The 13,405-nt window shown below is 43.0% G+C and overlaps 1 protein-coding gene across 1 annotated transcript in view; it reads right to left on the reverse strand.

The window, feature by feature from the left end:
* Positions 1–13,405, reverse strand: part of LOC124721953 (thrombospondin type-1 domain-containing protein 7A-like) — a 1,225,854-nt gene that overhangs the window by 340,909 nt on the left and 871,540 nt on the right. Inside the window, exon 12 of the mRNA XM_047247119.1 lies at positions 6,603–6,811. Coding sequence (XP_047103075.1) covers positions 6,603–6,811 — 209 coding nt within the window. The remainder of the gene's footprint in view (positions 1–6,602; positions 6,812–13,405) is intronic.

Consider the following 13,405-nt stretch of genomic DNA (forward strand, 5'->3'; position numbering starts at 1 on the left):
ATACACAGGAGGCACCGATTATTGTTTAACTGTATTGTTTGCGCGTGTCGTCGCACAAGCCTCATCGGTTCAATGGACTGATGTCTTGTTCTGTGTTTAAATCATAGAAAGTAATTATTCCCCTTATAGTAGAACGTTGTTTATTTAACAGAAATTGGCCAACTTGCTAATGACCACGTACTGCTAATGGGCTGTAACTCAGGTCCAAAGGTGAAATGTGACGTACTTACAGTATATGCAAAGCTTAGCCACACATAAATGAATATCAAGACCACTGCCGATTTTTGTTCCATTTAGGCTCCCATTAGACTCACATATGTTGTTAATTTGGTCATCATACCGAGGAAGTTGGTAAACGTCACAGTATATGAGTCTTTCTATTTTCTTCGGCACTGTAAAATATACATTTTCGAATAAATAAACTTCTTAACCGTATACGTAACCAAATTGACAAGAATGGAACCATGAGTATTATTTGTTTCACTGTATAGTGAGTCTTCCAACTGAAATCATTGTTCCTTTCATATGTTAAGTTTATATTCATTACTTTTACGTGGCCACTGAGACAAGTTTTGTAAATCATACGTATAATATCTACGAGTGGAAACAATTAGGCTAAGCTGCTGGTGACAGTAGAAAACGGTCACGTATTTTGGGTTGGCATGGGCCCATTTTTTACTCGTTGTTAAAGTATTGAAATCATACAATTTTGCACACTTTTCTCTTTTATTGCAATAGAGAAAGATATAAAGCTTGAAAGACGGTAAAAATCAAGAAACATTACTAGCTTCCTTCCTGATAATTTAATTTTCATCTGTATCACTAAAATCACGGCAAAATGATTTGCTTCCCTTAATTATACTATATTGTGTATTAACCCTTTCTCGCCCGACGAGATTTGAAAGCCACTTACGCCCTCTAGTGTTTTAAAACAGTATGGAGCAGAATTGATTCATGTGCATCCTGTTGAGACGTCTGTCCCCCACTGTTGTAACGCAATAAATTATTTGGCTGTCTTAGTTCAAGATGGCAGCAAAAGACAGGCTGTCGTGTCCACCACTGTGTTGTTCATTACGTCATAAGAGTTTGTGAGCCCTGGTGAGGTGAAAGGGAATTACTGTGAGGGTTTTTATGTATATAATAAGCTCTCTACTAGTTTTTCTTACCTATTCCCAAAAGTGATAGTAAGTAATACACCTGATCATACCCTGACAGGACTCAAAAGTACCACTCGTATTTTGTACATAAATTAAAGAAATTTGTGTGTGACAACGCAGTATTCAGTTGTTAGTTGCTTTGGTAACATTTACCCCTAATTTTTAACCCTTTAGTACAGTATTTCATAGTTTTGGCAGGAGAGGGTTAAGGTTTCCTCTCATTCTAAACACGAATGGAGCATGCGAAGAATGACTGTTTATATGTTTCTGACTTCACTCTTACCACTTTTATTTTACGCTCCTTACTAAGCAATGTGTAAACAGCTGAGAGATATCGTTCTGAAAATCGGATTTTGAAATTTTCTAAGAAAGTGATCAGAACGGATGAGAAGTCTCTCGTTAGTTGTCTACAAGTTGAATCTTTCAACGTTTTTGTTACACTCACGTCCAATTCAAACATTCTGTGAGCATTCATGCTTTTCCTTGTCTGATATCCAATATTAGTTCACTATAATTTGGATCCAACAAAATTAAGCAATAGTTTTCATGAGCTCCGGAGATCTTTCAATAGCAATTTATTAGGATTGTGCATCTTCATATCGTCAGATGTTGCTCCCAGATATTACTATTGTGTTCTTCATAATTTGGTGCGCAGCTGGATATTTATTTGGCATCACTGACCGCACTTGTGATCAAGCAGTAGATGATACTAATGCTGTTATTATGTCAATTGCCGTAGGAATAGATTTACGCAAATGATTTAAATCATGATCTTCCACAGACTAAACTGTCTTCATTACGTGGCCCGTAGAAAATAATATAGACCGTGAAGTGGGAACGCAATAGGCCCTCCTCTAACAGTAGTTTGTTGGGGGATTTTGGACGTGTAGGATTTTGAAGCCGATACATGGTGGTGCGCCACCCTGTTAGAAAACAGCTTGTCCATCTTCTTCCCCAGTCTGCGCGAAACCAATGTGCTACAACACATTAATACAATTAGCAATTATTTTTGCCGTAAACTTTCATTTATCACCTCGTACACTGGCAACACTCTACAGTATGTTTGTTTAAATTCGAAGTGAAGTGCAAAAATTCCTTTTGAGTTAACCACAAGAAACACTAGTGTTTTACTTGTACATACGTCATTGTTAGCCAATCTCCATTCACAGTACGTAAATTTCATAACGTTCCTCGAAGAAAAAAAATCAAAAAGCCCTACGTCTGTAGATGAAAAAGATAATATCCGGCTGAGTTAATTATTTCCTTTTTCTGCGAACCCTGCAGGTTACAAGAGCTCGTCCTTCCAGTGGTAAATGTAATGAGAATCAGTAAACATAACTTTAATCAGAAGACGTAGCAGCCACACTGAGGAATTTACCTTTAATATGCACGGAAGATTAGTTTCGGTTCCGATGAAATGTAGGAACACGCGAGGGAATACTGACTCTACGACTTACTTTTGAAGATACGTTGGAGAAAAGCAAACCTACGTTTATAGCACATGTTCATTTGGAGGAATCTTTTGACAATATTGACTTGAATACGCTGTGAAATTCTGAAGGTAGCAGGGATTAATCATAGGGATTGCGAGGTTATCTATTAATTGTACAGAAAACAGACTGCATTTATAAGACTCTAAGGCAATGACAGACAAGTAACTGTTGAAAAGAAGTGAGACAGATCCCAGATATTATTCAAACTGTGTATTCAGGCAGCATTAAATGAAACCAAGGAAAAATATGAAAAGGAAATTGAAGTTCAGAGAAAAGAAAAACTATGAGGCTTGACGATGAGATTTTAATTCTGCCAGAGCTGGAAAAGGACTTGGAAGAGCAGTTGATCGAAATGGGTATCGTGTTGAAAATATATTAGAAGAATATAAGCAAAGGTAAAATAAGATTAATGAAATGTATTCAAATAACGTCAAGCGATGATGAAGGAATGAGAGCAGGAAATGAGACAATTTTAGTAGGAAATGAGTTTTGATATATAGGCAGCATAATAACTTACGATTTTCGACGTAGAGAAGATATATGAGGGGCGTTCAATAAGTGATGCAACACTTTTTTTTGGGAAAGAGATTGGTATTATTCAGGATTACAACACACCATATTATTTCCCACTCTTTTGTCTACAAAACCGCATTTTTCAACATAACCTATGTTCACTAAGAAGCGTTTACGCCACCTACTGGAACGACCCATATGCCCGCATGGTATCACTCTATCGATCGACGCCGGAGCCAACGTCTTTCTGCATCAACAACCTCCAGATCATCCATGTACTACTTCCTGCAAAGTGCATCCTTCATTTGACGAAACAGATGGGAGTCGGAATGTGCGAGATTATGGCTATAGGGTGGATGAGGGGAACAGTACAATTAAGTTTTGTGACCTCCTCTCGGGTGGGCAGACCTGTGTAAGGTCTTGTGCTGTCACGGAGAAGGAGAAGTTCGTTTGCATTTTGTGGCGACGGACACGCTGAAGTCGTTTATTCAATTTCCTGAGAGTAGCACAATACACTTCAGAGTTGATTGTTGCCCCATGAGCGATGACATGAAACAGAATAACCACAGAATAACCCCATGTTGTTATGACTATACCGGCTAAGGGTGCGGCTTTCAACTTATTCTTGGGATAAGAGACGAGAGATGGTTTAAATGGCTCTGAGCACTATGGGACTTAACATCTGACATCATCGGTCCCATAGAACGTAGAACTACTTAAACCTAACTAACCTAAGGACATCACACACATCCATGCCCGAGGCAGAATTCGGTAGCGCGGTTTCAGACAAGCGCCTAGAACCGCTCGGCCAAAACGGCCGGCAAGAGACGTGAGATTGGACAGGTTTGCGCGACCTCGTTGCGATGATGACAGACGACCCGCCCAACGGCTCTCCGTGCTTTTATTCACTGCCAGGACTCCGAGGACATTCTGTTAGCGTCCATGAATATCTGTGATGCTCTGGTTTTCCACCAAAAGAAACTTAATGACATTTCTCTTCTTAGAACACACCTCCGTTACAGACGCTATTTTGAAGGCTTCCTATAGCGCCGCCACCTACCGGAACTTCATGAAACTATAGGGGCTGAAGCTGAGATATTCCATAATGTTCCACGAGAAGTTCAGCATTTTTTTAACCTAAATTGGCCGACAAAAAAAATGTGTTGCATTATTTATTGAACGCCACTCATAAAACTCAGACTGGTAATATTAAGAAAAGTGCTTCTGAAAAGGAGAAATTTTTTAACATCGTATTTTTAAATGTTACAGTGTCCTATCCGAAGGTATTCTGCAGGAATGTAGCCATGTACAGAGCGAAACGTGGACGATAAAGAGTTCTATAAGGACAAAAATATAATGTGGCACTACAGCACAGTGCTAAAGATTACACGAATAGACCGGATAACTGATGAAAATATACCGAATCGAATCGGAGAGAAAGAAATTTATGTCAGAACTAGACGAAAAGAAGGGTTTTGTTAGTGGCATTCTGACTCATCAAGGAATATTGAGTTCACGATGGCGTTCTGAAAAGTACTTCTTCCGAATTTTCTAGGTGAAAAATCATAAAGCTTTCTAAATAAAACAAACGTTATTAACATTCCACATCTTTGTTCTCCATGTCGATATAATTATTTATTTCTCAACATAGCCATCCTGGCGATGAACACATTTCTCCCAACGAAAGTCCAGTTTGCTGATACCGTCACTGTAGAATGTTAGACTTTGTTGGCGGAGCCACAACCTCACCTCTGCCTGCACCTATTCATCGCTATCAAAACGAAGTCCTCGAACGTGTTCTTCAAGTCTTTAAAACAGCTGAAAATGAGATGGGGCCAAGTCGGGGCTCTATGGAAGATGATCAATGACAGAGAACCCAAGGTGTCGCACTGCTGCAGATGTCGCAGCACCCGTGCGTGGTCTGGCATCGTCATAAGCTGGAGGAGAGGGCGCTCCATGCGTCGATGAACGTTTCCTGAGGTTAGAAACTCGATTACAACCCGCTGTTTCTCACGCACCGACGTAGTAACGTTACACACCGCCATGTTACACTGCACAATCCCAGCCCTCTAGCAGCAGAAGGCTGCAAATATGTACGCATGAAGAATAAAGATGTAGAATGTAAATAACGTTTATTTTATTTAAAAATATTTAAGAGTTTTCACATAAAAAATTCGGAGACATTATTTTTCATGACGACCTTGTAGGAATTTTGGAAAATGTGAGGGTGGGAGGTGGGGACACTATAGAGGGAAACCAAGCCTCTGAATACAGTATGTAAGTTCAAATGTGGGCAGGCTGTGGCAGTTACCAGAAGATGAAGATGCTTGCACAAGATAGACTAACATGGAGAGCTTGAACAAACTAGGCTCCCCTTCCCCGCTTTTTTTAACCATCCCGAAGTGACTTAGGAATCTTCTAGAGTTGTACTTGATATTCTTACATTTATTTGAAAATTTCCTAATTAGTTGGAAGGTAATACCTTATTTTGATAAAATAGGGCTGATAGATTAGTTGCTAATGGTTGATGAGATCTGATGAACGGTTGCATGAAATTAATTTACTGGTTTACATGTAGTTTATATTCGAAAAAAAATGTACTTGATACCTCCGACTGTTACTCCACCACATTCTCTCACTATAATTCATCCAGGGCGTGTGTTCGGTCAAGATGGCTTGGAAATGAGCCGTGATTCAACCCAACACGAAATATGGAGCATATAAACTTTTATTTGCCGTAATTATGTGGAAACAGGACAGGACAGGATATGTTTGGCTACATTTATCCAAAATGTTATCCTTTATTGCTGATCGCTGATTGATATTCGTCTACTCATTGGCGTCTTGCTGTTCAAGTTCTGCAGTCTTGAGATCTGATGGAGTAATAATATTTTTTTACATGTTACTTTTGCGTGGTGGTCTACGCTAGGTAATCAAATATTTCATTACATTTTATGTTCGCGTGTCCTTGTATCCACATAAATATTACGTATTTCCAGAGATTTTCATTTTCCTTTGTGGATTTCATAATGCTCTTACCAGTGGATCAGTTTTATTGGGACTGGCTGGTGTCTGCAATATCTTGGACCTAGTTCGCAGAATACGTTAAAGTCAAAATATATCCTACTGTGAAGTTATGTATGTAATGTAAAGATATAAGTGTAACTGTACCTTCTGCAGAAAAAAACTAGAAGGTTCGCTGGTAAGTGAAATCATTTCTTAGTATCTGCACTTGGACACCGGAACGTGCAGCCTATTCCGCCATTAATTAAGGTTTGGGCATCGTCGTTGTTTATGTCGAAGTACTCCGGGAAATCAACAACATTGGAGGCAAACAAACCTTCGGACTCACGACCACGACCACGACGACGAAGACGACGACTACACCATCATCATCATCATCAACATCAACAAGAGGATGGTGCAGTAGAATACTCACCCCGGACATGGTGCGGCAGGTGACGAGTCGCGCGCGGCGGCCCTCTCCACAGTGGCGCACGCCCGCGATCAGTTGGCAGGGACTCCACTGGCCCACCACCCACTCGTGGCACACCGCATCCATACACGGCTGCACCTCGCGCACGCTCGGACACTGCAGGCCTGTCTCGCTCGACGTCACCCGGACGCTCCGCCGTCGCTCGCGGTAACCTTAGCAACCAATGATACAAGCCTTGGCTCCTGATACATATACACAGATATAATTGAAAGGATGACGCCGTGTAATGATACAATAAGACTCCGAGAACGGCACTTGAACGCTTATTAAAATGATAGTGTACTTGTATCTGCAATGTAATATTTTGAATGTGGTTCCTGAATATACACTACTGGCCATTAAAATTGCTACGTCAAGAATAAATGCAGATGAGAAACGGGTATTCATTGGACAAATATATTATACTAGAACTGACATGTGATTACATTTTCACGCGATTTGAGTGCATAGATCCTGAGAAATCAGTACCCAGAACAAACACGTCTGGCCGTAATAACGGCCTTGATAGGCCTGGGCATTGAGTCAAACAGAGCTTGGATGGCGTGTACAGGTACAGCTCCCCATGCTGCTACAACACGATACCACAGTTCATCAAAAGTAGTGACTGGCCTATTGTGACGCGCCAGTTGCTCGGCCACCATTGACCAGACGTTTTCAGTTGGTGAGAGATCTGGAGAATGCGCTGGTCAGGGCAGCAGTCGAACATTTTCTGTATCCAGAAAGGCCCGTACAGGACCTGCAACATGCGGTCATGCATTATCCTGCTGAAATGTAGGGTTTCACAGGGATAAAATGAAGGGTATAGCCACAGGTCATAACACACCTGAAATGTAACGTCCACTGTTCAAAGTGCCGTCAATGCGAACAAGAGGTGACCGGGACGTATAATCAATGGCACCCCATACCATCACGCCGGGTGATACGCCAGTATGGCGATGACGAAAACACGCTTCCAATTTGCGTTCACCGCGATGTCGCCAAACACGGATGCGACCATCATGATGCTGTAAACAGAACCTGGATTCATCCGAAAAAATGACGCTTTGCCATTCGTGCACCCAGGTTCGTCGTTGAGTACACCATCGCAGGCGCTCCTATCTGTGATGCAGCGTCAAGGGAACCGCAGCCATGGTCTCGGAGCTGATAGACCATGCTGCTGCAAACGTCGTCGAACTGTTCGTGCAGATGGTTGTTGTCTTGCAAACGTCCCCATCTGTTGACTCAGGGATCGAGACGTGGCTGCACGATCCGTTACAGCCATGCGGATAAGATGCCTGTCATCGCGACTGCTAGTGATACGAGGCCGTTGGGATCCAGCACGGCGTTCCGTATTACCCTCCTGAACCCACTGATTCCATATTCTACTAACAGTCATTGCATCTCGACCAACGCGAGCAGCAATGTCGCCATACGATAAACCGCAATCGCGACAGGCTACAGTCCGACCTTTATCAAAGTCGGAAACGTGATGGTACGCATTTCTCCTCCTTACACGAGGCATACAACAACGTTTCACCAGGGAACGCCGGTCAACTACTGTTTGCGTATGAGAAATCGGTTGGAAACTTTCCTCATGTCAGCACGTTGTAGGTGTCGCCACCGGCACCAACCTTGTGTGAATGCTCTGAAAAGCTAATCATCTGCATATCACAGCATCTTCTTCCTGTCCATTAAATTTAGAATCTGTAGCACGTCATCTTCGTGGTGTAGCAATTTTAATGGCCAGTAGTGTATGAACGTTAGTTCGTCTGTTTCAATTGATGTTTTGAAAGGTCAAACTGAGTTTCGAGGAGGTTGTTTTCATCTTACTTTTTCTGTTACTAATAATCCTGTTTGTCATAGTAGCTCTAATACGTATTGATACTACAATGAAAAGTCTTGTTACGTCATTGGAGCAGATACCTCCTCGTGATGTTCTTGGTTGTCAGACATTTATGATCACTTTGTCTCAAGTTCGTGGTGTTGGAGAAACATCAAGCAATTTTTTATTGATAAACCATTGTGTGTTAGAACTCGTAGGTCTTGTAAACTTGGTCACAATGATAATATTTGTGTCTTTGTGAAGAGTGGTGTTTTGATGTGACTCGTTCCCTATTGACTCTGAACTGCTTTCCTGTTTGTTACTGTGGTAATTATCGTTGGCAATTACTAACAGCCTGTTGACGGTGGTGTACTGAACTGTTAGCGGTGATCGTATTCCACTCCAGTGGTTGGACCTCGGAATCTTTCCCTTGTGAAGTTTCACCCTGTCTCGTGGGTTAAAGAGAGACTGGCGACTCTTATTTACATTGACTTCGTAACGTAGCGGTGCAGACAATTAACGTGGCTCCTCTAGTAAACGTTTCCAACTAAATCCGTTAAATAGTACTTAGCGTAATGGGACTGATGACGTTCTGTGGTCCCTTCCTCCCCCCTTTCCCCCCCTCCCCCCCAAAATCAAGCAACTTAACGTTTACGTAAACTGTCTCTTGCGCTGAACGTCGTCAAGAGCATGTGGTTTCTGGCCAACGCCGCGAGTTTGACTCCTGCGACATCACGGATACTCCGAGACATGAAAGAAAGGAACTTGCCAATATTCACAGAGCAGTGGACAAGATTGTGGCGCGTACTGAACAAAGCCAACAAGTATTTGTTCATCAGTGACATGCGGACTTATCATCATAGTTTCAGATGTCTATCGATATATTTGCAGAATACAACGTATTTCGTACCTTAATGGTAAAAATTACTGAGATGGTATAAAATCCTGAACTCCTGAAGTTATTAATTTGAGCTTAGGAACTAACGGTCAGAATAAATATTTAGTCTTTTTGTTGACGTAAAGAACTTACACCTTAAAGCAACAACATGTCGTTACTGCTACTGTTCGAAGTGACTATCACCGGTATCTGTCGACGGGTTACAATAATTCATTCAAAGAGCTGAATTCTGGATTGAAGATATTTAGCCTCATTGCTTGTTTACATTGTTTATGAAAAGTGTGTAACTGCTGCTCCACCAGTACTCTCCACACTGCACTGTTAGAGGCGCGCTTTTCACGAGCAAGTTCCCTGGTGCCTATTAATGAAACTCCTCTTGCAGGACCGAACACCATTTTACTGTACGAATAAATTTTGAGAGAGAACTTTGTCCAGCACTCTGGATATTCAACGACTTAGTTGGCTGAATATTTTGTTTATCGATTTCCCTGTAACTTACCAAAAGTAACGAACATGGTTGTCACATGCATAGTTGTTTAATTTGCCACTGTTATCTTTTTTTGTGAGAAATATAATTGGTGGTTGCCATCAGTCAAGTCCCAAGGTCTTGCGTTTGGTCTAGCAGACCATGTTATTGTGTAGCGCTTGTTATAGCTTTATGCAAGGATATCTGACGACCGCTACCCTTTTTGGCATCGTCAGCCTTATCAGAATGTGAAGAAATTTCTTTGCCCTTCTCACAGGGGGCCTCGCCTCGCGTCTCAATGAAGTCATCACAACAAACGTTACTTGGGAACTTCTGTGCAACATGTCGTTTGGAATCCAGAGAGGTACGAGCTAGTCGCGCGAGCGTGTTTAAGTTAAAATTTCCTTCCTCAGTGAGCTGCTTCCTCATCGCGTCTTCCCACCTGAAAACCAGGGAGCTTCCTTTCACACACTTATCATGTTTTGTCTCAACACAGGCACAGGTGAGGTAGTCTGGACTAGCCAGACTGTTGGGGATGGCTAGCTTACGGTATGAAGGGGGGACAAGGTTCTACCCGGGCGGGTGGTCAGACCGCGTTCCCCAAGGCGGGCAACGACTGCTAGTGCGAGGCCAGGAAGTACGTCCTATAAACTGGTATCAAAACCACTCAAGGTAGCAAACCACTCACCATTCGAGAAGAGGAAATCTGCGGTCCCACGGCGGAAGCAGAAATTACGACTGACTGCTTCACAGACTCCTGCAAAAATCAGCCCACGAAAAACTGACCAAGGAGATGCCGCCAGCTAACTGGTGCACTACTTACGACCTGACAAGCGAAGTAACACACAGAAAACGACCCACGACAGCCACCCACCAATCGCCCTTCAACAACTCGAGGAATTACTCGACAAATAGAAATGGAACGCCATAGAGATGTCGGCGACATCAAAGACGAAGACGATGAACAGAGACTGATCCAAAATATGGAACATGAAGATTGAGACTTAAACATGAAGAGGTTGCACAGAAAAACATCGACGACGATGGCTTCACAACGGTGCAATATAAACGCCGGCACAAACCTGGCACATGAACACCGGACTCAAACGACGAGCAAAGACACTACAAATCTCAAATCGACTTCAACACCTCACGCAAGCGAGGGCTAAAGAAGATGACGAACAGGAAGATCTATAGCACATTCCACCAGCAGAACAGGAACCATCGTTGGATGATTTCCACGACCACTGAAGAAAATATCTGTCACCATCTATTATACAAAAATATACCATGAAATTAGTGTTGTATTGAAAATATACTTAATGGGCGAAATAGAAGATATTTACCAATTCAACAGAATCGAGTATCACTTTGATTCGTACACGGTTCAGCTACAGCTTTCTTCCAATAACACAAGCTCGACATTTTCACATATCAACTTCCAGAAAAGAAGCTGCTGAAAGGTTTTTCCGAAATAGTTCCATTAGACGAACTGACGACAGCAGTACGTGAGAAACGATTTACTGTAGCCACAGTCTACCAGTAGAAGCAGCGAGAAGAAACTACCAAAGATTTGTGTCCTCTTCCCAATTACTTCATGATTCTGCCGAAGGACAAAAACAGCTGCCACATTTGTGGCACAAAATATACACTAGGATGTGCGTTGAAGACGTTATACGGAAGGAGGGACCATCCCAATGCAAGTGCTGCCAGCTCTTCAAGCATAGGGGGAAATACTAACATCTTCCGCCAATTGTGTGCGTTGCGCTGGCTATCAGCACTCTCATGACCACAATGCCGAAGGTGGGTGTAGATAAATGCCGCTGTTGTGAACCGGAGGATCGTGTCTCGTATAGAAGCTATCCACATACAAAGAACCGCTCCACAACCACGAACGACGAGCCGCTGCCGATCACAACCACCCAGACGCACAAAAATTGTCATGCCGACATTCAAGGACCTTACCAACTTTCTGAGGAACGCCCAAAGCCAGCACACGAAACGCAGCAGCCTCAGCAACAACAACCACCTCATAATCAGCAGTACTGACAGTAAGTACGAGCTTCCTCCCAGAGTAGACGACAGACATATTCGCGACTAGCAGACCCTGACTTGAAAACTATTTCATTATCATCAAAGGGGCTATCACGCCCGTTCTCATGGACATTCGGAAGTTGTTGATAATGCTCCAACAAAAACGTACAAGCATACTTACCCTCGTTGAGGGTATTATAAAAGCGTTCGTCTCACCATAAAATGGCTAAAAGAGAACGCACCACTCAGATCCGTTTCTGTACATGGAATGCTAATGGATTCAAAACACGGAAGTGGAACTTTGAGAATCCATTACACCTAGGGATTAGACGTCCTACTTATTCTCCAGCCGCATTCAGTGGAAACTACGCCGCTCAAACTCCGGTGGTGGTGGTGGTTAGTGTTTAACGTCCCGTCGACAACGAGGTCATTAGAGACGGAGCGCAAGCTCGGGTTAGGGAAGGATTGGGAAGGAAATCGGCCGTGCCCTTTCAAAGGAACCATCCCGGCATTTGCCTGAAACGATTTAGGGAAATCACGGAAAACCTAAATCAGGATGGCTGGAGACGGGATTGAACCGTCGTCCTCCCGAATGCGCCAAACTCCGGAACAAGCAGGACTATGGGACTAATAAACTTGGTTGCAGGGGAGAGGGCACCGCGGTATTTACCAAGAACACCTTCATCCACTCTATTAAGGACTTACCGCCAATGATGTCTTGGGAAGCGGTAGTTGTCACAGTCCACATGCCGGTTGGGGAGTAGCTCTACTCGTCGCATACCTGCCTCATTCCAAATGACCTCCGCCAACTACTCCACACGTATGACAAGACACTACTTGGAGACGATTTGAATGCGATGAACACGGCCTGGGATTCGTTTACGATCAACCCCAAGGGGTGAATCCTGTATGATCTGGAACAGTACTTAGAGGTGACTGTGCATGGACCACCGCATCCAACCAGGACTCCTTACTTTTGTCATTAAACGTCGGATGTTTTAGATATTCTCATCGTCAAAACCTCTATATTAATCTGCATCAGAAGACCATTAATGACCTAGCCTCCGATAATTTGCCGGTCGTTGGAGTGGTTGAACGAGGAGGGTTCTCACATAAACCTCGCCTAACGAGCGAATCAACTGGGACAATTTCAGCTCCTACTTCACTAACAATGTCAGGCCGAAACGGAACATGTACTCCAAGGAATGCGCAGACGAGAGAATCCAACTGTTCAGCATCAAAATCTCGACAGCTAGCAAAATAGTGTAGACCACCTTTGTGATTTCAGATCTGAACGCTGAACTATTTGCACCGTGATTACAAGAATTAAAAATCCAAGGGACCTGGAGCAGAAGAAGATGGAAGTGATACAGAAATCCGGCTCACTGGCAGGAAATGAACTGCCTATCAAGGTAACTTCGCCAACGAGCAGTAGAATGGAGGCAGAGATGTTGAGCAAACAAGATGGCCTAATTCCTCTTGGACACAACAGAAAAATGGGGAGTTGTCAGAGGCCACAGACAACCCACACCTGCCAAACGTGCAAT

Source organism: Schistocerca piceifrons, chromosome X (assembly GCF_021461385.2).
Source record: "Schistocerca piceifrons isolate TAMUIC-IGC-003096 chromosome X, iqSchPice1.1, whole genome shotgun sequence".
Classification (NCBI taxonomy): domain Eukaryota; kingdom Metazoa; phylum Arthropoda; class Insecta; order Orthoptera; family Acrididae; genus Schistocerca; species Schistocerca piceifrons.